Source organism: Magallana gigas, chromosome 5 (genome assembly GCF_963853765.1).
Source record: "Magallana gigas chromosome 5, xbMagGiga1.1, whole genome shotgun sequence".
NCBI lineage: Eukaryota > Metazoa > Mollusca > Bivalvia > Ostreida > Ostreidae > Magallana > Magallana gigas.
In genome coordinates this window covers 52,035,342-52,060,017 of record NC_088857.1, presented here as the reverse complement: position 1 = coordinate 52,060,017, position 24,676 = coordinate 52,035,342, and the positions used below count along the sequence as shown (strand labels likewise).

The following is a 24,676-nucleotide window of genomic DNA, read 5'->3' as shown; positions in this document are numbered from 1 at the left end:
ACATCATGAAGTTTACCTTTTCCCGCCATTTTCTCATTTCTCGCATAAAACGACTTGTTTTGAAGAAGTTTTTCTTTAAGGAAACATTGAGCGACTGCTTGAACAAACAAAATACTTTCACCAAAAATGTATCTCTCCAATACTTATAAGTGACAAAAAGTTCGTTCTTGTTCAAAGAGTCGCTCTATATTTCCCATTCGAAAAAAGATAAGAAAAATGTCAATTTTTGACTGATTTTGATTGAACTATAAAAATAGCATCACTTCTGACGTCATATACTGCCAGAGAGTGCATATAAATCAAATAAATAGGTGAAAAACATATTTTATATCAACTCTTTTATAAATTAACACAACAAATTAATGTACCTGAATCATTTTAAAAATAGCGAATTATGGGGGCCGAATTTGACTAATATCATGATCATATATAGTTCTTTCTTACATGTCTGGTTGATTTTCGTTTCCCTTTCCCTCCCTTTCTTTTGTTTATTTTTTGAGGAATGGAGTTTTCAAATGAACGGGGGAGGGGTGGGAGATGTAGCATCCCCTTCAAAATCCACAACTCTAAAAACCATTTAAATATGAAATAAATACAATACGATAAACCAAGAATGTTTATCATACCATCTGAGGATAACACGAAACAACCCCCCCCCCCCAAAAAAAAAAACAAAACAAAAACTGACTTAAAAAATTTAAAATGATCTCGTCAGTTTTACAAAATGGTCTAACACCCAACATAATGTGTTTCATCTCATTTTATATATCAGTCCATAAAGCGAGCCAATACCCGCAAAAACACAAAAGAAAAATTGGGAATTCTATTCTCACAGACTTGTTTGACGTGAACCCTCCGCAAAAAATTGTTAAGAAAACATCGATGATTCAAACCCCAATGTTTAAATCCCCATTATAATGAATAATGTTCTAGATATGGAGACCCGAATCTCAAAAACTATAGATGACCACTTCACTATATTTTCATCGTGGTAATAGTATACCACCAGGCTCCGGGATCATGAAACTGTCTTAAATTTAAGTTAGAATTTTGTCTTAAATCTTAGATTTAGACTTAGTTAAGATTGCTTACTTAAGTGGATCACAAAATGAGCTAAGAAAAAACTTAGCTAAGATTTGTCTTAGCTTAGACGTCATAGTAACGCACGCGATTTTTCGACCGAAATGTTAAAAGTGGAACTCTTCTTCGTTTGAAGATTCCTATCGTCTGCATCGTAAACATTATCATGGATAGCATAAGCATTAGCGATAACGAGAAAGCAAAACGACAGCGGAAGATGAACTGGGACCCCAAGGAGGAGGTAGTTTTAGTGGAGGAGGTGTCCAAGCGAGAACAGTTGTTGTTCGGGAAGCTGGACGGGCCAGGGAGAACCACGGTCGACAAGGGAAACGCCTGGAAGGAGGTCATGGATTTATTGAATGCGTAAGTTTTTTTTCTTCTCATCATGCCTATCGAAATATGTTAGATAAGTTATAAAGTTATAAAATCATATTTATAAGATGCTTCAAACAAATATTAGTATAGTTTCTTACTGGATAACATGACAGTTATACAGACGTGTTTACACTCTTTCACTTTTACAAAGGGAAATAACTTCAATAGCAAGTCCACAAAGGGAAAAACCTAGACTATAAATAGAAATACATGTATTTACATGACCAAACTCATATAATTTTATAACTCGTCAATTTTCATGCCATTCATATATAAATTGATATATGCATAAGTATATAGCTGTAACACTTCAATTATAGAAGATTTGCAACCCAAAACGATATTTTTTTCAAGGATTGTAAAATTAAGATTTATAAAATAAAATTTTCTTTACAACATAATTTGCCATAATTTGTATTTCAAATATTATAGTTTCTTATTATTGTGATAAATTATTTAAGATTTGTTTGTAATTTGACATGTATATTTTTTATACATACATAAAGAATATAAATTAATTTATTAAACCAAATGTGAATAAAGAATGAATAAATTAAATTAGGGCCCCTAATTTTGGGAAATAGATTGATTTGATTTGCATAAATATATTTTCTTCATTAAATTGCAGTAAAATATGTGTATAATTGTTAGATAAATTAATTGCTCTTTTTTCTTAGCGGAAATGTAAATTCTCAAAGAACTGTACCAGAAATTAAAAAAAAGTACCAGAACATCAAGCAGAAAGGTAAAATACTAGTATATCTTGCTAAATTTAATTGAAAGTTTTATTTACATTATTTATACAGTATACTGGGGTTTCATCAATATTCATTGAATACCAATTTTTCGTGGATTTCGTTGTTAAGTTAAATTGATCCTCGAAATTAAATGTTCATTGAAGTTCAATTTCAACTAACATTTTGTGTTGATAGGATCATTGGCCAGGATATTACGTATCCTTGAAACTGTGGTTTTCAAAAAATCCACGAAAATTGAAAACCACGAACATTAATGAAACCACAGTATTGCTTACACAAAATAATGATTAAATTATATCCAATAATCCAAACATAACTTAGGTAGGTTTGTTTTATATTGTTTTAAATAATTAAATTGCATCAATTTTGATGAACTTAATTGCAGCAAAAGAAAAGAGAAGCGCCATCTTGCATCCAAGGACTGGGGGTGGGAAGAAGCCCTCCTCTCCCAACCAAAGTGAACAACTTTTGTTGGATAACTTGGAAGGCAGACCAAGTTTATGTGGCCTTCCATGTGGAATAGACACTGCAAGTGGTAAATATATATAATTGATGATACATGCATCAGATTCATAACTATGTTTAATTTGTTTATACACCAATCAAGGATCCTTAGGAAACACACACAAATATATCATGATTATGACAAATAGTGGTTGAAATTTATGGAAAGAATGTACAAATCCAAAAAGCTAAATTAAAGGATAACTCAGTATCATATGTTTTATGTTTTTTAGAGCCAGCTAGTTTACTTTGTCTGACACCACAACTGACACCCGGCATAGAGTGTCCTACACAGCATCCTACCAGCTCAGTGAGTCAGCAACCTGGGCCATCGTCAGCATCCACTCTGCCCTCTCTACCAACTAGACCGACGCCTTCATCACAGAAAATTACAGCAGAAACGCTGCTGCATGAAGAACTTCAGAACATCAGAGAGAGAAGAAAATTGATCAAAGATCAGCAGCAACTAGTTCTTCTCCAGAAACATTACCTTATGTTGAAGATCAAAGAGAGAGACCCATTTTTTGATTTAGATTTCTTAAATGAAATCTAATTTTTAAGGGTAATTTAATCATATTGTAATTAACAACTTATATTCATGTCCCCACAGTTTAGCATTTTGTTTATCAAACTTTCAGCTGTTCAATTTGACTTAATTCTCCTTTGAGCTATGGACTTTTTGTTTTGAATTTAATTACATGTATATTTAATTTACCTATATACCAGTGATACTTAATCTTCAAGATTCATGCAGTACCTTAGTTTATGTTGATTGACTTACTGATATTTTCCTATTTTTTAGTTAAAAATATATGTGCAGGGCCAGATGCTGTTGGGGGCATTTATTCTCTCTCTCTCTCTCTCTCTCTCTCTCTCTCTCTCTCTCTCTCTCTCTCTCTCTCTCTCTCTGAGAGAGAGAGAGAGAGAGAGAGAGACACTGTTAAAAAAAACTTTCTTCTCTCACTGATGTTCGATTATATCTTGAAATTTACCATATTTGTTTGATAGACAAATTAGAAAGCATTTTCTATATTCTATTCTATTGAATGTGAATTGCATTTTATTAGGCCCCCGCTCAGCGGATGCCCTATATAAGTGATCAGTTCGTTTGTCCATCCATCTATCCTTCCATCCATCCATCTGTCCATCCTACATTTCTTGTCCGGAGCATACATGTACCTTCTTTCCCCTTCGCCCCATCAGGCTCATACTTCTAAAAGCAGGGCCCTTTGAGATGGCCACCATCTCAATGATATCTACGGTAGTTCTAATTAATATATCTTATATATGTGTCAATCGCAAAAATACATTAAGCCTTGTTACTAGGATAAACCTTTTATGTGTAAACTTTTGCAGATTTTTAATGCTGAAAATGTAAAAAAACTTACGGTATATGTAATTTGGGTAAATTAATTCACTTTAGTTTGAAAATAAGACAAGATTTCCATAAACAGTCAAATTAGTTCTTAATCTTATATGTACACTTTTGTAATTGTTCATACAATAAGAAGTTTTTTCCTGTGAGAAGAAATGAACTTAATAACAAACAAAACTGATTGAATTTGATTAAACTTCATTGATTATTAAGGACATGTATAATAATTCCACAATTCAACAGATTAATACAATTATTTAACTAATTTGTTATTATAAGATATACATTGTGTGTGTATATATATATATATATTACTGTGAACTAATACATGTATAAGTAAATTATTCAATGTTACATTTCATTACATTTGCTTTCAAATGAAATTTAAATGACACAATGTTAATACAATAAATTACAAGCGTTGTTATCAGTTAATTGTCTTATTTTCTTTTTTTATGGAATGAAATTACAAAGTACTAATTATTAAATTAAAAATGAAGATATTGAAAGTTATAATGTACATGTATATAAAAGACAAGTACAACTCATAAGTGACAATTAATTTACAACATCAGTAAAAGTCAGCTAGAGGATGACCACAATGATTGATCTGATAGTAATTAATTTCTACAGCTTTCACATTACAGAAAAACAGGAAGATGGGTGATTTATTTATATTGTTATGGAAATGAGAGAGAGAGAGAGAGAGAGAGAGAGAGAGAGAGAGAGAAATCCAAGAGTGAGAAGAGTAAATAGAGTAAACAGAGAGTACCGGTATAGATAAAGAGAAAAAGTATAAAGAAATTTAGGAGAATGAGGAATAGATATAGAAAGAGCTAGTGTTAAGAGAGAGAGAGTTGGAGAGAGAAAAAGAGTAGATAAAGAGGAGAGAGAGAGAGAGAGAGAGAGTGTGTGTGTCTGAGAGAGAAGAGTAGATAGAGATAGTATTATAGATAAAGAGGAAAAGTATAAAGAAATTTAAGAGAATGAGAAGATAGAGAAAGGGTATAAAGAGAGAGGAGTGCATGGATAGAGAGAGTGGAGATCTTTCAATTCGGAATAAACTAATAAATGAAAATAAGCCTAATTAATTATATTTATTTTGTCACTGATAAATGTTTAGTCAGAAATACTGGTAGTTAGATTAATGATCAAAACATTGCCTGGCAATGAACTCACGGTAACCAAAGCCGTTGTTGTTCGCTGGGTCTCCAATCTCCTGGATGTCTGGTCCAGCTATTGTCAGGTCATCTAAACTGAGAGTTACAATGTCCTGTCGCAGGATGCCGACATTATGCAAAACCACACAAGCGACAACATACTGACATGCTCTACCTGGGTCTGTCCGCAACCCAACTGCTAAACAGGGGAACCTCCTCTTGAGAATTCCGTATGTTTGCTCTATGAGTACGCGGGTACGGCATAAGGCTGTGTTGTACCTCTCCCGATACCTCATATCGTTGGTGGTGTTGAATGGGGTCATCAGGTATGTCCTGCAGGGATATCCGGAGTCGCCCAGGAGTAATCCATCATGCTGACCTGAAATTATTTAAATATCAAATTAAACTAACCAAAATTTCATAAAACATGTACTGCATGCTTGGTTTAAGTTTTTTTTATTAATCATGCCACAATTTCATCATTCAAATCCAAGAATGATTATGTTGTGACTTGTGAGGAAGTTAATTATATATATATAATATATCTCTCTGCTGCATGTTAGTTATGTAATTAAGTCATTTTGGTCATCATGCACATCAAAACTTCCTTTAATTAAGCACATATATTTTTACATGTATATACATTTGTATTTAATTTTGAATGACTACAAAGATTTCTGAAAGCTGTCCAGCAATTTGACAAAAAAGAAATGCATGAGGACTAGCTGACATTGAGTGTTTGACTGAAATTAAAGATAGATTAGCTGTTGAATGGGTCAAAATATTATAACCCCTCCCCCATTATTTATGTTTAGGCACCTACCATTTTCAAACTGATGGCATAAAGTACTCTCTCTGAAGACCCTTGAGTCATGACAAGATCCTGGCCATTTTGCCACACAGTTGGTTACCAAAAAATTGGTGTCACATGTCATCTGAAAACAAAATCAAATACTGATTTGTTTTTATTCCATTTCTAAACAATATTTTATTCAGTATAAGTTATTGAATATGATAAGGTAGCCAACACAGCCTATATTTAGCCTTGTCCTGTGGATTGGAATTATATAATTTAGCACCTGTTTTGTCATATATGTTGTTCAAAACAAAAAGTGAGATCAATACACTTATCATCAAAATAGATATATATGTCACTTGTTAGTGGTCTTGTATTTTCATCAATATATAATCATTTTAAATTTAATGCCTAGAACCAAAATTAACATTTACCATGACATTTAGGGAGTGGTATCCCTTTCTATTGACATAATCCGGCTCATTTTCAGAGGGTGTTTGAATCCTGATGAAAGTGCCATCCACACAACCTAGCACATTTGGAAATCCTACAATATTTCAAAAATTCATTATAAATACCTAAGTATTAGAATTTAAATTTCTGATTAATAGCTAGTCATTTATTATATATTTCCTAACAATGCAATTATATGTATGCATTTATTTGACACATATGATGCGTTTATTTTGAACAAAAGACAAAAGATGATCCGAATGAACTGTATATAACTACATGTAGATAATTAGGCCTTTTATAAAGATATTTTTGCTGTTTACCCCCCCCCCCTTTCCCACTCCATTGAAGAAAAAATTATGCACACACATCTATAATATGTTTACAAATAATATGGTTGGTAAAAAATATAATAATTTTTTTATAGGATTGATTTTTTTAAAACGTTAACATTAAACTATTTAAAAAAAAAAAAAAAGGTTGGGACGATAAGTATGGACCGAAATGCCTATGGGCTGAAAGGTATGGACCTTATCGAAAGGGGGCGCTATTGTTTGTCTACAATGTGAAGGTCACATCTTAGTTGAGGAAGTCGGGAGAATTCTTACCTGCGATGGCATGGAACTTCCTTTTCACGTTTAATGCCTCCTGACCGGTCGGAAAGCGGATGAATCTTCCGACAGCATTGGCGATTGCCGAGGCAACTCTCCGGATACATCGTCCAGCCGTGGCCTTTGACACATGCACGGCATCTCCAAGGAGCTGGTGGAAAGCCCCAGTCGCCACAAACCTCAGGAACACCAAAAGTTGAAGCATTGGTGGGAGAGCCATGGACCTCCTCGTTCCATGACTCACCGTATCGGCAATCATATCACAGATATATATTATAGTGGGCCGACGAAAACGATACCTCTCAAAGAGTTCGTCGTCTGTCCGTAATTCTAATGGATTGAGACGGTCTCGAAACATACGCGGACGAGGAAGCCGCCTTCTCTGATCATTTCTTCTTAAAAATCCAACAAGTGCCGCCATTTTGAAGTTACTTAGTAACAATCTTTATTATACTTAAGTCTGCCTAATAGCAGTCTTAAGATTTAAGACAATATTTAAGACTTAACCCTAAGTCATTTTTTTGTGATCCACTTTAAGAACAATCTTAAAATTTAAGTGCAAATTTATTGACTTAAGTCTGACTTAAGATTTAAGACAGTTTCATGATCCCGGAGCCAGTAGATGACCTTGAACATTTCAGGCCTAAAATTTGAATTAAATTTTTTAAACTGCAAACAGCTTTCCAGAAAGCAATTCACTTTTCAATTGCAAATAAGTCCGAATCTCAAAAAGTAGAGATGACCTTTTCACCATATTTACATGGTGGTAATGGTATATCACTAGTAGATGACCCTAAAAATTCAGTCACCAAGTATTATTCTATATTTTGAATTGCGAACTGCGTTCTATAACGCAGTTCACTTTTCCATTGCGAATAGTGTTTAACGAGTGAGGCCTAAGACTATAAACCTAATATATGACCATTACCATATTTTCACAGTGGTAATCGTATACCACCAGTAGATGACCCTGAAAATTTCAGGCCCCAAATATGAATTCTAAATTTTGAATTGCGAACTGCGTTCTAGAACACAGTTCACTTTTCAATTGCAAATAGTGATTGACGAGTGGAGCCCAAGTCTATAAACCTAATATATGACCATTACCATATTTTCACAGTGGTAGTGGTATACCATTAGTAGATGACCCTGAAAATTTCAGGTCCTAAAAATAAATTTTATATTTTGAATTGCGAACTGCATTCTAGAACGCAGTTCACTTTTCAATTGCAAATAGTGTTTAACGAGTGAGGCCCAAGTCTATAAAACTGATATATGACTATAACCATATTTTCACAGTGGTAATTGTATACCACCAGTAGATGACCCTGAAAATTTCAGGCTTCAAATATGAATTCTAAATTTTGAATTGCGAACTGCGTCCTAGAATTCAGTTCACTTTTCAATTGCGATAGTGTTTAACGGGTGAGGCCCGAGTCTATAAACCTAATATATGACCATTACGATATTTTCACAGTGGTAATTGTATACCACCAGTAGATGACCCTGAAAATTTCAGGCCCCAAATATGAATTCTATATTTTGAATTGCGAACTGCGTTCCAAAACGCAGTTCACTTTTCAATTGCGAATGGTGTTTAACGAGTGGAGCCCAAGTCTATAAACCTTAAATATGACCATTACCATATTTTCACAGTGGTAATGGTATACCACCTGTAGATGACCCTGAAAATTTCAGGCCCTAAATATGAATTCTAAATATTGAATAGCGAACTGCGTTCCAAAAACCGATTGCCACTTTGTAAGATTTGTACAAGTCCAATTCATTATTTAAATGATAATAACATGTTAATGGAAAAAAGAGAAAAAAATCTTTGAGAGTGAGCTTTGATCACTCATATAGGGCGGGATGTACTTGTATTGGAGAACATGTTAGTGGGAATGAAATATATGCTGTTTTAAAGATCGAACTCCTGCTTTAGTTACGTAATCCATATATAAGTAGCTTATAACGCTGTGAACAACATTAACTTACTCAACAACAAGTGAACAAGCATGGAACTGTTTCCATGGATTCTGCTGTTGTCGCCATTGTTTCAAGGTAGTTTGTTTTTATCCTTTATTTCTCAGAGTTCATAAAAGTTTGCACATATTTATAATTATGGTTCTTAAGTTATATATACTGGATTAAATAAATGTTTCAAAAAGAAAAAAAAGAAATGTTTGCAGCTTTTATTCATCATGGTAGAAAAAAGTTTTCTGTAATTAATAACTTATCTTAAACGCATTTAAAAGTATTGAGTGTAATTTTCAATTATTTTCCAAAACAATTGTTAAAACGCCCCTATCTGATATATTTGTCACAAGATATTGATTTGCAAGCTTCTTCAGTTACTTTTAATTTCAATTTATTCTCTCAAACCCTTAGCATAAAATGGTACATGAGGTACAGTTATAACACATTTGCGTTAAATTGTAACGCCAAGGGTCTTATCAATTATTCATAATATCATAATGAAGGGATATGGGAGGGTGGGTGAATTTTTTGAAGGATGACTGATGCATGTACAGAATGACGTCACGGGTTTGGCTAATAGCCCAAAATTTAAGGCCGATGGTAAGGCTAATACAAGGAGGCGCAGATTATTGTGGGAATAATACTTGTGAAATACGTGCCTAGATTTATGAGTTGATAATAAAATAAAATGTTAATACGATGAAATCTAAACATAACTTCCCTTTGATAAATGGATTTAACTCTGATTAGTTAAATCGTAATAATATTATAATGCAACATAGTCATACATTTGTCAATCAGCAAACAATAGTACTAATACAAAAAGTGGTAGAAAAAGTGGATGTTTTAAAAAATGATGTCGACGCAAAAGCAAGGTCGGCGTGTTAGTAATGAGGTCACCTATTTGGAGACAATAGAAACAGTGAGAACTGAGATAATTTTGAGCTAAATGACCTTTCAAAGATGTTATATTGACGTTTGTATTTAATCTATGCCTAGTTGTGAAAATGGAGGTCCATATATTTATTGATAGTGTTAACTTTTATTCATTTGTACATTTAATTTGGAAATTTCCTTTCGATAAAGTGTTTTCATACGACTATTCTCTTTATAGCGAATACTTTTCTAATGCAAATACGCAAATCCAAGTAAACAAGAATTTCTTATAAATATGAATTAAAAATCCATTTCCATTTTATAACTTTAGTACGCACCTGACTTATTCTACAGTAAAACACGGTTATAGCGAACACGCTTATAATGAATTGACGCTTACAGCGAAGTGAATTTCATTCCCCAAGTCTCTATTTCATGTTATAAACTTGACGGTTATAACGAATTACGCTTATAACGAAGTTAAATTGCCCGTCCCTGGGACTTCGTTATAAGCCTGTTTTACTGTATTTCCAAAAACGCTTAATAAATAAAGGATTCCATTGATCTTACGTCGCAGGTTAAGGTCAAAACAAAGTTCTATAAAAAAATTTGTTTATCCTAATGTTCTCTATAAAGCGGACTCTTTAAGATTGTCGCCATCTAAATAATGTCTTGTTACACTCTTTTCTCTTAATAATAAAAGGCCTTTTGGCCACAGCTTAGGTGACCAACAACTCTTGTATCTTTCGAAATTCTAAGAAATGAAACGATTCTAAAATATCGAAAACTCACCAAAAATCATTTCATTAAGGGTTGAAGGTTACAAAATTCACTAACATGCTCATTCTGTAATCAAAATATAGAATCATTAACACATTTATTTGTTGACGGTTTTCTTGTCAAATGGTAATATATTGTACTTCTGGAAGAATGGATAAGAAGCAAATTTAATTTTTTTAGGCAATCACATAAGCCCGAATCTCAAAAAGTAGAGGTGACCACTTCACCATATTTTCAGGGTGGTAATGGTATACTACCAATAGATGACCCTGAAAATCTCAGGCCCCATATGAATTCTAAATTTTTAATTGCTAACTGCGTTCTAGAACGTAGTTCACTTTTCAATAGCTCTTTCTTTTATAAGATTTGATAAACAGACTATGTGTTGTAAATTCAACAAAAGAAATATATATGGACTAGAAAACAGTAAATCAATATATTTAGGCTGATAAATATAACAAGTGGCCCATGGTCCACATCGCTCACATGAGCAACAATTGCTAAATATTTTGACTTTTTGATTATGCATGATTATGATATACCAAAAGTAGGTCACTCTAACCTTTATATGAATATGTTTGCATGGTAATATCATACAATTAAGCATTGTCTTATTTTAGGAACAGATTTATAAACATTTTTCCATAAACATTTGAATTATAGGAGGTCAGGGTTTTAACAATTTACACCTATATTTTGTGCGGATGTTTGCATAAGTTCTCAAAAAGATTTTAAATCATGTTTCTACTTATATCTATTTCTGTCGAACTTTGGACTTTTTCGGAATTTGGTTTATTGAATGATAAAAAATATATAATCTAAAGAGGTTTTTATGTAAATATTGGCATTACTTGTTGCAGTGGTTCTTGATAAGAAGAATTCTCAAGACAGATACTTTTTCCCCACTGTTTTATGCTGTCTCATTGTCTCATTTTGAAATGGTTTAAATGATTTAAAAACCCTTTCCCATACGGATGCTTTGTAACAAGTTCAGTTAGATTTGGACCGGTGGTTCTAGAGAAGGAGTAAAAAGCGTGAATAATTTACAGACAGAGAGACGGATGGACGGTTTACAACAGAGGATCAGAAACTATCAATGCCTCAGGTGAATTTAACCAAGGAGGTATATATAGTTTTTGTAACGATTATAACATGACTTGTCCTGCGTTATTCGCAGCGTGTACCCCTGGAGATATGGGTATAAATATAACAACAATAAGGAAACATTATTTATTTATGGTATTCCTATTATCAAGTTAAATCCAGTATGAAGATTTTTTTTATTGTGTTAAGTTGCATGTCATTAGATATTGAATACTCTGATCGATAATAATCAGTTAAGTATTGATTCTACCAGACTCGGTATAATGTACTTTATGTTGTCGAAGCTCACGGGCTTTCCTGAACGTTGCTGGTAACATTAAGATGTCTTTGAGTCAGAAGTTCTGAAAGCATTGCTTTCAAGAAGAAACTGTTCTGAAAAATTGCAGCACTTTCTCGTTGAAGAAAGGTGCAAAACGATGAAAGCGTTCCGTTCAACAGGTAGTCCACAAGTGGTCAAACAAACAAAATCGCTGAAATCCACATTACACACTGCCATTTGTTCCTGTAATTGGTAAAAGTGTCTTGATGTACTTTGTAGCGTATTGGTTCTAGGCTTTCCTCTCTCGTTTTGGGCATGAAGGTCTTAGATAGAAATTAGGGGTGTTGACTTCACATGGATTAGCGTATCTGATCTTGAACGGACACTTGATCTCCACAGTCCTGTTCCACAACACATACAGTCAGTCACTGCATCTGGGCCGGACCCAAGAGTAGTATAATGTGTGTTTAGCGCCAGGCCAGTATTCTCATAGTACTATTTTAGAGCTACTTCCTCATTCATCTTTCTCACATTATCGCTGGTGTCTCGATGTTGGGCACATAGTGCATGATTCCTCTGATGAGGGTAACACTTGGGCTATGCATATTTGTATGACAAATGTCAAAGAATTTTAAGACCGATAGTCTGCCTTCTCTGAACTTAAACCACTGAGTACAAGTACCCAAACTTTGCTCTGTGGTCAGTTTCTCAACATTGTGCGATTCCTTTTGACTGACCGTGATCGTTTTGATTGGAGTATACTTAAATCGCATATAGATGCATCATAGTAACTATGGGATAAGAGTGATATTGAACAGAACTATTCTCTGAGTTTACTCTTTTTCACACATAATACATTCGTGTGTTTGTAAATATCAGTTTCAAACGATTTATCTTAATTGCGTGGAATTAAAACAATAATAACTTGTTTGAAAGAAAATACTGATTACGATAATCTAAGCTACAGTGATGAAAAATGTCAATTCCATTGAATGTGTTAAATGATAATGATAAAATACATTTTGTCAAAACAACTATCTTAGCTCATGATAGTCACAGCTGATGGTATGTGCTTCTACGGGTGGTCTACGGGTGTTCTTTTAATGAAAATCTTGCGAGACAAACAAGTGCATCTTACGATTTCGGAAGGACGACGCTTCCGTAAGCACGCACGATGGCTATTGCACAATAATCACCACAGTTTCCTTGCGAGAACTGAAAACATAAGCTCCACTTGCACCTCACACAATGAACCCGTGAGATGACCGTACGATTTGAATTGTACGAACGACGAAGGGAGATCTCAGTTGCCCCTTGATTTATACGACCGTTGACTGCAATTAAGTCGCATGTGCTTACCCTCAGCATTTCAATTGAACTTGCAGTAGACGTACGTTACCCTCATGTTGTGCGTAAGTGTAATTGCTCGTTGTGAATTGAATATTGAAGTAGATATTGGAAGTGCTTGATCTGCAAGCGTGCTCAGATAAAGTCATGAACATTTTCTTAGTAAGAAGGGGAATAATGATCTGTACGCGCAGAACGATATTTTTAACTAATTAACAAGTTGAACCAATTACACAAAACACTCTAACACATTTTTCCGGAGGAAGTTTTTTCACGAGCATGGTAATTTGTTTGTAAACAGAGTACTTTCTCAATTTTGAAAATATTGATTACTTTCTCATATGACCATTTTAATCTTTTTAAAAATATTTTCATAATTGTATCAAAATCAGAATATTAGAAAAGATTAAACATTTTTTGAGGAAGAAGGGAAATAATGATCGTTCCGTACTCACAGAACGATATTTTAAGTAAGTTGGACCAACTACAAAAAAACTCATATGAAGAATGTAGAGAGGCAGTAAATATCATGAAAAAAGAAATATCATGTGGTTTAGATGGCTTACCTAGTGAATTTTATCAATGTTTTTGGGACGTTATCGGTCATTTTTTCTACAAAGGTCTTAAAGAAATATTTCAAAGAGGTGAAATTACATACTCTCAAAGACTTTCTGTGATATCTTTAATTTACAAAAAAGGCGAAAAAGATAGCTTAAAAATTACCGACCAATTACTGTGGAATCATTTAATTTCGTGGGGGACAATTTTCGTGGATTGTTTAAATTTTACAGGTTCGTGGGGACGTAATTTTGAGTATTTTCTTAAACCTACAAAGAAATATGACTTTATAACCCTATTTATTAATTCGTGGAGGATGTTAATTCGTTAATGAATGAGAGGTACCCAATAATTCCACGAAAATTGAGCCACCACGAAATCTAGTGATTCCACAGTAGTTTAACAAATACAGACTATAAAATCATTGCTTTCATTTTTGCGAAAAGATTACAAACGATATTAAGTAAATTAATTAGCGAACAACAAACTGCATACATTAAAGGATGGTTTATCGGAGAAAACGCTCGAATAATTTTAAATGTTTTTGAATTCTGTGAAACAGAAAATCTTGATGGCATGTTACTCTTCTAAGACTGTGAAAAAGCATTCGATTCAGTGGAGTAGAATTTCTTGTTTAAGTTCAAGAAAAATTTAATATCAGCAATAACTTCATAAATTGGGCAAATATACTTTATACCAATCTAATATTTAAGATGAAAAATAACAGTTGGCTGTCAAAAACATGCACAACGACTCGCGGAATTAGACAGGGTTGTGCACTTTCTGCCTTGCTATATCTTATTGCTGCTGAAATTCTAGCTATTAGGATAAACGGTAATCAGAACATAAAAGGAATAACAATAAACAACAATGAAATAAAAAAAAACATTCAACATGCAGATGATCTAAGTATAGCCCTAAAAGATAAAATGTCAATGAAACATGCTTAAAAAGTGCTAAACGAATATTGTAAACACGCTGGATCTATAATAAACATAAACAAAACAGAATGTATTCTTTCAGGAACTCTAAAAAATATATGATGAGCTCTATGGTATTAAAACTACAACCAAAGCAGTAAGATGTCTGGGAATCTTCATTGGTCACGATAAAGTAGAATGTTATAATAAGAACTGGATGAAAATTTATCATGATGTTGAAAAGCTTTATGAATCTTGGAAAAGATAAAAATTAAATCATGCATAGTTAACACACTTGCTTTATCTAAACTCACATACGTTGCTTCAATACTTAATTTTCCTGAAAATGAATTAATAAAAAAAATTCAACGCTTAATCAATAACTTAATTTTGGATAAAACCGAAAGAATTAAACGCAATACTTTAATAGGTAGTGTATTAAACGGTGGGTTGGCAGTTAATGATATTGAATGCAAAATAAAAGCATTAAAAGCCTCATGGGTTCCTCGACTTCTAAAATACAAAAACATTCTGCACAAAATTTTAGATTCTTACTGTAAACAAATAAACGTAGATGTAAATTACGCTTTACAATTTTCAGGAAAAAAGATAGAAAATATGCAAAAAGTGGGGAAATTACCAATGTTTTATCAACAAGTGTTATGTTCATTCAATGAATGTAAGCCTAAAAACTTAGAAAATATTTCATCAATTAAAATTGTACAAAAACCAATATGGAACAACTGCAATTTTTGCATAAGGGAAATTCCCTATTTAAAAAATTGGATTACATGTGAAATTCTATATGTAAACGACTTGTTAAATGATGAAGGTAATTTCAAGTCTCTTACAGACTTCAAAGACTGTATAAAAATAAATCAACCTGGATATGTGAATTTTAGATTCTTTTCTCTGTTTTCAAGCCACTATTTAGGAAATTTGATTTTTCATATTGTTATTTTAGTAATAGGCAAAAAAATAATTATTTTAATTTTTATTCAGGTTATGAAAATGTATTAGGGCAAATATGTATTTTTTTTTATGAGAATTTAGTCAATAAGAAATTTATTTAAACCTTGTTATCAAACTGTTTTACAAAAGGAGTAACTGTATAATATTGATTCTGTTGATTGGAAAAATATAATGTACAAATGTAAATTTTTAGATATTTCTGATAATCGTCCTGGAGAATTCAATTACAAAGTATTGAATAATATTCTTGTAACAATGTATATTTGAGTAAAGAAATCAAAAGTCAATGTAAAATATGCCAGAAGAATGAAAATTCAAAGCATCGTATTTTTGAATGTGATAATGTATTTGAAATATGAAATGCTTTACACGTTTACCTTAAAACTGATATTAAGTGGAAACATGTACTTTTAGTTTTTTTTAGAGAACAAAATAGAAAAATCGTATCATTGAATACCCTCATTTCATTTGTAGCATACAGAATTTATAAATATAAGATGAAATGTCGGGTACATTCATTACAAGAAACAAATAACAATATGTTGAACCATGTAAAGGTATCTACTGTATTCTATGCTCCTGTTTTAAAAAGTCTCAATTCATACGAAGACTATAAAATTTTCCAAATTTTTGTAAAAAAAAAAAAATTAGAGAATCTACTTCCATAAGTATATTCTATATTTTGTTGATGTTATCTCTGTTTGTTTTATTTGATGTAAAACTTATATAACGAATAAATCTATAAAAAAAAAATTAAACACAAAATATCTCCCAACACATCTTCCTAGGGGAAGTTGTTTTAATGAGTATGGTAATTTGTTTTGTAAACAGAGCACCTTCTCCATTTTCAAAATATTAATTATTATCTCATAGGACCATTTTAACTTTATTGAAATGCTTTCATAATTGTATCGAGATCAGACTATTAGAAAAGTAATTTGTAGACTTTGAATTTTAAAATATAGGAAGCATAAATGATCGCACCATTTCAATAATAACATTTGTAAAAGCAATTGAAGTAATTCGATGTGGCTTTTTTACTTTCAAGTGAGAGTTTTGTCAATGTTTTTTTTCTCGAAAATATTTTAAAGTCCAATAATTTAAAATAGTTAATAAAGTTTAAATCCATCTATTTTTAATAAAGATATTACATTGTCCAAAAACTTTATCAGAAGATATTTAATTCGCTGAAATAAGATTTTTGCACAGATTTTCATCTAGATTTCAGAGATTTTTTAATGGTATTAGATACGAAAAATAAATTATGTTTTCAATTTATTCTACATTCGTGTCGAGCAATTATAGATCATTAGTCTTCTTTTTCTGCGAGTTCTTTTGACGTTTGGGTATTCACTTGCTTACAGAAGATATATTTCAGTACAGGTCTAGAGATAAAATATTGTCAATTTACGTGAAAAAATAATGGTTTTGCGTGCCACTGTCCTGGAAAAACGTCGGTACGGTGGAATTGCAGGTGACCTACGACGCGAATTTAAAAACTGCCGTTCGAAAGGCAAACATATGTCTGACGCACGAAATTCGTAAGACAGAAGTACGGTTCTTACGGGAAACGAGCGACAACCCGTCTTTAAACAAAATTGCATGTGACACCTAAGAATGGAACGTCAAACGACTGTTTGCCCTACGTTGCACTCGCAATCACTTTATAAATATTGCTTATTATGTTATATGTACTTGTATTCATTCTTTTTGATAAAATAACTATTAACCTGTATCTGTCAATTTTTTCTACTCATTGGACGGCTTCAAATTTCAAAACTATACAAGTGAAGATAAAAAAAAATAGAAAGACAAAACATACAAATACTGATTTTTTCATTACATCAAAAAGAATTGCAGTTGAAAAACTATATACCAAAAATAATAATGTAGTTTTCATAAGATAGAGAAATTCTGACAAATTAACAAATATACCTTTTAGGAAATTCTGAAAGTCTTAAGATGTGATCAAATTATGTAAATAATGACCCTATAAATGAAACGGCATATCCTCCTACCAGTTAAATCAATACATCTACATATACAGATTAATTTTATGTCTTAAGAAAACCGATTGTGATTCACAGCTCAATAGAAACAGCCAGGGCCGAAATTTACACGATCCAGTTCTAACCTGTTTATCGAACGGTTAAAATCTAAGATAATGCACTGACTGCACGAAATACTTTAATCATATAATTATCGTGTTCGATGTTAAACGGAAAATTGAATTTTCAACAAAAGTAGATTTGAATTAGCGTGTATCTGAATGTGCATATTCTTATTCATATATAAGCTAACGATCGGTTTTTTGTTGTTGTTTTTTTTTTGCAATTTCGCATGAATCACCAATGACAGCATTTCATTGTTTAAAAACACCCAACATGATCCCAACATAAAGAAAAATCACTGACAAAGAACTAGATATGATATTAGTTAAATCTGGCCCCCATTATTCTCAATTTTAAGTGTTTCAAGTACATTAAATTGTTGTGGAGTTTTTCAGAAGAGTTTATATAAAACATATTTTTGGCCTATTTCCTTGATTTATCTGCATTCACTTACATTATATTACGTCTGAAGTGATACTATTTTTATAATTCAATCAAAATCAATAAAAATTGGACATTTTTCTTACCTTTTTTCGAACTTGAAATAAAGAGCGACGCTTTGACTGGTGAAAATATTTTAGTTGTTCAAGTAATCGCTCAATGTTTTCTTAAAGAAAAACTGCTTCAAAACGATCTGCAAAAAATGCGACTATGGCTGGAAAAGGTAAACTTTTTTGATGCCATATTTTTAAATTGTGGACACTCAAATCAAAAATAAAAAACTTCATATGTATATCTGTACAAAGAAAACAAAGAATAACAGTAAAATGACGATGTTCATTTAAGTGGGCAATGTTAGGCTCAAACCATATATAGTAAGAATAACTTTAAAAAAATCACAAAAATTGCAGAGTGCTTGGGGTCTGAAGTCTGGAAAATCGTCCCCCGGCTTCTAGATGGAGGGATAGCGGAAATACCCTCGAAGTCCTACAACGGAAGTACTACATCTCTGTGCGCACTGGAATGCCAGATGAGACCGCCATGTCAACTTTTCCGTTATAACTCAAACACATCAGAGTGTGACTTGTATGATGGAATAAAATTTAAAAGAACCTCATACGTTCACCAAAACCAGTTTTATCAGAAGATGCCTGATCGTAAGATTTTTCGAAGTTCTAATTTTCCGTCATGTGATACATGGAATATGGCTATCTTATATATATATATATATATATATATATATATATATATATATATATATATATATATATATATATATATATATATATATATATATATATATATCGCGTCATGCATATAGTTATGAGAAAAACGTTGTTAAATCTTTTAGGATGTGTAATGTTAGAGTTTGTCTTCAGATTGTGTGACAGGGCGTGACGAATGGTTCCCCGAGTATCAGACTTGCATTTGGATTCCGACCCACGTTTCTCCATACGAAGAGGCAAAACGTCTATGCGAATCAGCAGGGAAAGTCATGTTAGGCATCAATAACTTTTCACAAGTCTTGTATCTGATGGATCTTATAAATACAAGTAAGGATTCTGTGAGCCTTTATGTTAAATCTATTTAAATTGTAGTTGGTATTTTTTATCAGTGGTTTAATCCATTTTTTTAGAACGTATTTACGTATACTCTCGACGCACTGGATACAAAACTTATGAGATGGATGACGGGACTTTGATCCCATCCACATTGTGGTGTCCGGGTCAGCCATATGAAGACTCGGGCTGTATAGGGGTCCAAAACGACCCCCAGAGTGACTGGTGTACCTATCCCGGAATAGACGATTATGTATCTTGTTCTGAGTCATCACGGTTCTTCTGTGTGTAGACAAGACAAAATCACGTCACTTGTGTACAAACAGCTCCAGAGAATTAGGAGGACTGGATGGTCGTGGTTATTGTAGGCAATTTGAATCTCCTTGAGATGAAAAGCTCTGTATTTAGATATATTAAGATAATGTTCAAACTTTTAAGATATTGTATTTAGATTATTTTCTTCACGAATTTATAGGATATGGCAAAACATGTCATATCTAAAATCTTACGTATAGAACTATTTCCAAAAAGTCTTTAAAAGTACAAGTATTATAAACTTGGTAAATATTTTTGAAAATTTGTCAAAAACATGTTTTTAAACAGATAGTCTATACTGTGCACTATTCTAAAACAGTTTTAAAAGTTTGAGGATAATGAACTTTTGTTTTACCATTTTAATGCTAATAACACCCCCTCTACATTGTCCATACACATCCATTGGATCTGTGGAGGCACGCACAAATCGTTCAGAAACGACCATAAATACCGGTGACGTTTACACTATTGGTCATTAGTACATGTACGTGAGAAGTTGACCACGGACAGAAGAATTTGTCAATGAATTTAACACGAATGATTAAATCCCATTTTTTTACTTCTTCTGAACCTTATAAACAATAATTTTTGTAGAGATAGTTTTTAAAAAATTGTTTGCATGACTGTGCTTTTATAATCTGCTTTTAAACGTTTTGATAAGCATTTGTTTATGTAATTCATCCATAAAGTATTTTAAAATACTACAGGTATATTTAATTTGTACATGGACATATATAAATATTTGAGTATTAATAGATGGTTCATTCATTTTACTTTCATTACAGAAAGCGAGTGCAATTATTTCCACCATAATTTAATGGTATTTTTTATTAAGTTTTATGATAACGTATATTGTTGATGTTGACTGTTTGGTAGTTAATGTTTCATACTAGTAAGAGAGAACTTCAGAAAAACGAGAAAAGGCGGAGTGATTCGGGATATTCCAGTGAACTGTACCTTCAACAAACATATATTCAAGCGTTCAACTTAGATTAAGACATATTCTGAAATAATAGCGAGAAACGTTTGCAACAATAATTACCGTTCCTCACATTTTACACCATGCCGAATCGTTATTATCGCCAAATAAAAGCTCTCCTGGTATGAAAAAAAACGAATGCCGGTTCTACAGCCTGCATTAAACATAATGCTTTCATAAACAGTCGTGTGCGAACCCAGGAAAATTTCTGCTTTCTAACATTTTTGTAATATAATATCCATTGAATAAGTCTTTTTAATTTAGAATAAGCAAGTGTTGTTTATTTAATCATTATTTCAATATTCCTTTACTGTAACATTTTTTGACAAGGTTCATGAACCATAGCTTATTTTTCAAGACTAGTTATTATTATACCCACAATTTCTAAAGAAAGTTCTGGTATTTTGCTCTTACCTTGGTCCGCCCGTCCGTCACGTTTTACTTTGTTTAACTTCTTTCACGTCTTATAAACCATCATATTGATCTCTTGATGTTCGATTTGGGATATCTTTTTTTTTTGGTAAAAAGGTTTCAAAACTTCTCTGGTAATCCTAAAGGTCAAATAATTGGTAAAAATAACTTCTTCACAATAAAACCTTCTTTCTCGAACTCCTACATTTTCAACAATTGAAATATGCTATAGATACAAACAACCTGGCCATATAGCACGTAGATGTACTGTGCGTATGGATCACAGCCGGAGAAATTTAAACATCAGGAGACTAATTTTGAATTGCTAACTGCGTTCTCGAACGCAGTTCACTTTTCAAACCCGAATCTCAAAAGTAGAGATGACCATTTCGCCATATTTTCAGGGTGGTAATAGTATACCCTGAAAATTTTAAGCCCAAAATATGAATTCTAAATTTTGAATTGCAAACTGCGTTCCAGAATGCAGTTCACTTTTCAATTCCAAATAAGCTCGAATCTAAAACGTAGAGATAAGCACTTCAGCATATTTTCAAGCTGGTAATGGTATGCGACTAGTAGACGCCCCTGAAAATTTCAGGCCCCAGATATGAATTCTAAATTTTGAATTGCAAACTGCTTTCCAGAACGCAGTTCACTTTTCAATTGGGAAAAACCCGAATATTTTAAACTAGAGTTGACCATTTCACCATATATTCAAAGTGGTAACGGTATACCACTAGTAGATGATCCAAAAAATTTCAGGCTCCAAATATGAATTTTGAATTGCAAGATTCTAGAACGCAGTTCACTTTTCAATTGCAAATAAACCGGAATCTTAAAAAGAGAGATGACCACTTCACCATATCTTCAAGGTGGTAATGGTGTACAACCAAAAAATGACCCTAAAAATTTCAGACCAAAAATTCGAAGTTTTGAATTGCGAATTGTGTTCTAGAACGCACTTCATGTTTAAATGGCCAAAAAACCAGAATCTTAAAAGTAGAGATGACCACTTCACTAATTTTTAGAATGGTAATGATATACAACCAGTAGATGACCCTTAAAATTTCAAGCCCCAAATATGAATTCTAAATTTTGAATTGCAAACTGCGTTCTAGAACGCAATTCACTTTTCAATTGCAAATAAGCCCGAATCTCAAAAAGTAGAGAAAACTTCATCACCATATTTTCAAAGTAGCAGTGTAATATGACTAGAAGATGAACCTGAAAATTTCGGGCCCCAAATATGAATTATAAATTTTGAATTGCGAAAAAGCCAAAATCTCAAAAAATAGAGAAAACCATTTCACAAAATTTTCACGGCAAATAACCAGAATCTTAAAAGTACAGATGACCACTTCACTAATTTTTAGAATGCTAATGATAGACTACCGGTAGATGACCCTTAAAATTTCAGGCCCCAAATATGAATTCTAAATTTTGAATTGCAAACTGCGTTCTAGAACGCAGTTCACTTTTCAATTGCAAATAAGCCCGAATCTCAAAAAGTGGAGAAAACTCCTTCACCATATTTTCAAAGTAGCAGTGTTATATGACTAGTAGATGACCCTGAAAATCTCGGGCCCCAAATATGAATTATATATATATATATATATATATATATATATATATATATATATATATATATATATATATATATATATATATATATATATATATATATATATATATATATATATATATATATATATATTCCAAAAATATAGTGTGTAAATCCACACACATAATATTATATGAAAAAAAAAATCACAACACCGAAATAAACTCAACTAGTTTCGTTTTAAATCATCTCCTGAAAATGAAACTAGTTGAGTTTATTTCGGTGTTGTGATTTTTTTTTCATATATCTGTGTGTGTGTGTGTGTGTGTGTGTGTGTGTGTGTGTGTGTGTGTGTGTGTGTGTGTGTGTGTGTGTGTGTGTGTGTGTGTGTGTGTGTGTGTGTGTGTGTGTGTGTGTGTGTGTGTGTGTGTGTGTGTGTGTGTGTGTGTGTGTGTGTGTGTGTGTGTGTGTGTGTGTGTGTGTGTGTGTGTGCGCGCGTGCGTGCGTGCGTGCGTGCGTGCGTGCGTGCGTGCGTGCGTGTACTTTTCTGAATCTATATCCCTATGTGCTTTATTTCGAGTTGAATCCGATGATATGTAATGAAGAGGTGGGCTCATCATAACAGAAGCTCCAGCAGCCGAGGAGTTACTGGAATTATCAGCACTATCTTCTCTGAACGATACACAAACATCAATTCAATCAAACCTACATCAACCTTCATAAGCTGTAAAATATATTTTATATGCATGCTTTTGTGATTATCAATCACATACGTTCAATAGCAATTTTCTAATTGCTTGCATATACTATATTAATGATTCCTTATCTTTTTTATCAGCAAAGAAACGTAAGATTGACAAAACGCCATCACTAGAACTGATTGAAGTTGAAAAAGAGAGATTAGAGATAAAGAAGAATAGGTTGGAAGCTGAAAAGAAAAGGCTGCATATTGAAGAACAAAGGCTCGTTAATCGAACAAACAAGATTGCAGTTGGAGCAAGAGAAACACAGCATAAAACTTTGTCAGCTTGGAATTATTTCCAATGCCACAATCACTTCACAGCAATAAATGTATATCTGAACTACTTACAATTCAAGGAAGATTTATTAATATACATCGATATTCTAAATATGTGTTGTAATGTTGTATTTGTGATCATGAATATACCTTTTTAGAGCGAATAAGTGAAGAGTACCTGACTATAGTAAATCTTAAGGTGGCTCTATACACCCACAGTTTATTCCAATTTTCAATAGAAGACCAAAAAACATATACTTATCAAATATTAAAATGATGATAGGGATGCGATAGGTATTTTTAAAGAATTTTTAAATGTTTTTTGTGTTTTTCTAAAATAATTTTTAAAAAATTAACTGTTAACAAATTGAGAGATTTTTATTGCTCCTATTATGGATATTACTTTCGGACACCTTAAAAATATAACACTTCTTAGAATTTCCCCAAATACATAATTTTTCATATTTTCTTACTCTGTTGACAAATCATATGAAAAAGCTGCTTGATGTTATAAGAAAATGTAATTTAATAAATGTGACATAAAAAAAATTGAATGAAAATCTTTGGAAATAAACACAAAAAATATTTTTAATTTTATTGGCAGGTAAGAGTTATCGTTCCTAAATCCCACATCTTCGCTAGCCAAGTGTCCGATTCGTTTTTCTCATGAATCGGACACTTGGTTAGCGAAGATGAAATCCCAAGGCCCAAACACCTTGGGGACTTTTCATTTCTGAGTTGAAGAAAATTTCCTAAATATCATGTTGGAATAATAATTACATACATATTTCATTATAGGCCTATATAAGTTCGCTTTAATGCAAAACTAAGTCAAAAAGATAAAGGGGAAAATTAACTAATAGGATTTATGTATCCC

General features: G+C 32.5%; 3 protein-coding genes across 3 annotated transcripts; 2 read left to right on the top strand and 1 right to left on the bottom strand.

Moving 5' to 3' along the window:
* The first annotated feature begins 1,010 nt into the window (after nt 1-1,010).
* Nucleotides 1,011-4,325, top strand: LOC117687657 (nuclear apoptosis-inducing factor 1). The gene is made up of 4 exons (XM_034464532.2): nt 1,011-1,443; nt 2,133-2,200; nt 2,599-2,748; nt 2,951-4,325. The coding sequence occupies exons 1-4, from the start codon at nt 1,247-1,249 to the stop codon at nt 3,268-3,270; spliced, it is 735 nt and encodes a 244-aa protein (XP_034320423.1). The 5' UTR covers nt 1,011-1,246; the 3' UTR covers nt 3,271-4,325.
* A 154-nt stretch (nt 4,326-4,479) lies between these two features.
* Nucleotides 4,480-7,725, bottom strand: LOC117687655 (putative nuclease HARBI1). The gene is made up of 4 exons (XM_034464531.2): nt 7,110-7,725; nt 6,483-6,595; nt 6,076-6,187; nt 4,480-5,631 (listed from the first exon to the last, which is right to left on the bottom strand). The coding sequence occupies exons 1-4, from the start codon at nt 7,531-7,533 to the stop codon at nt 5,237-5,239; spliced, it is 1,044 nt and encodes a 347-aa protein (XP_034320422.1). The 5' UTR covers nt 7,534-7,725; the 3' UTR covers nt 4,480-5,236.
* A 1,331-nt stretch (nt 7,726-9,056) lies between these two features.
* Nucleotides 9,057-19,952, top strand: LOC136275735 (uncharacterized). Its single transcript, XM_066085605.1, has 4 exons — nt 9,057-9,173; nt 18,868-19,113; nt 19,336-19,509; nt 19,593-19,952. The coding sequence occupies exons 1-4, from the start codon at nt 9,128-9,130 to the stop codon at nt 19,805-19,807; spliced, it is 681 nt and encodes a 226-aa protein (XP_065941677.1). The 5' UTR covers nt 9,057-9,127; the 3' UTR covers nt 19,808-19,952.
* Nucleotides 19,953-24,676: the final 4,724 nt, after the last annotated feature.

Coding starts and splice junctions, on each gene's coding strand:
- LOC117687657 (XM_034464532.2), top strand. CDS start 1,247: ATGGATAGCATAAGCATTAGCGATAACGAGAAAGCAAAACGACAGCGG. Junction 1,444..2,132: donor GTCATGGATTTATTGAATGC/GTAAGTTTTTTT, acceptor CTTTTTTCTTAG/CGGAAATGTAAATTCTCAAA. Junction 2,201..2,598: donor CCAGAACATCAAGCAGAAAG/GTAAAATACTAG, acceptor ACTTAATTGCAG/CAAAAGAAAAGAGAAGCGCC.
- LOC117687655 (XM_034464531.2), bottom strand. CDS start 7,533: ATGGCGGCACTTGTTGGATTTTTAAGAAGAAATGATCAGAGAAGGCGG. Junction 6,596..7,109: donor GAAGTTCCATGCCATCGCAG/GTAAGAATTCTC, acceptor GAAATATTGTAG/GATTTCCAAATGTGCTAGGT. Junction 6,188..6,482: donor ACCACTCCCTAAATGTCATG/GTAAATGTTAAT, acceptor TTTTGTTTTCAG/ATGACATGTGACACCAATTT.
- LOC136275735 (XM_066085605.1), top strand. CDS start 9,128: ATGGAACTGTTTCCATGGATTCTGCTGTTGTCGCCATTGTTTCAAG. Junction 9,174..18,867: donor GTTGTCGCCATTGTTTCAAG/GTAGTTTGTTTT, acceptor CAAAAATTGCAG/AGTGCTTGGGGTCTGAAGTC. Junction 19,510..19,592: donor GATGGATCTTATAAATACAA/GTAAGGATTCTG, acceptor CCATTTTTTTAG/AACGTATTTACGTATACTCT.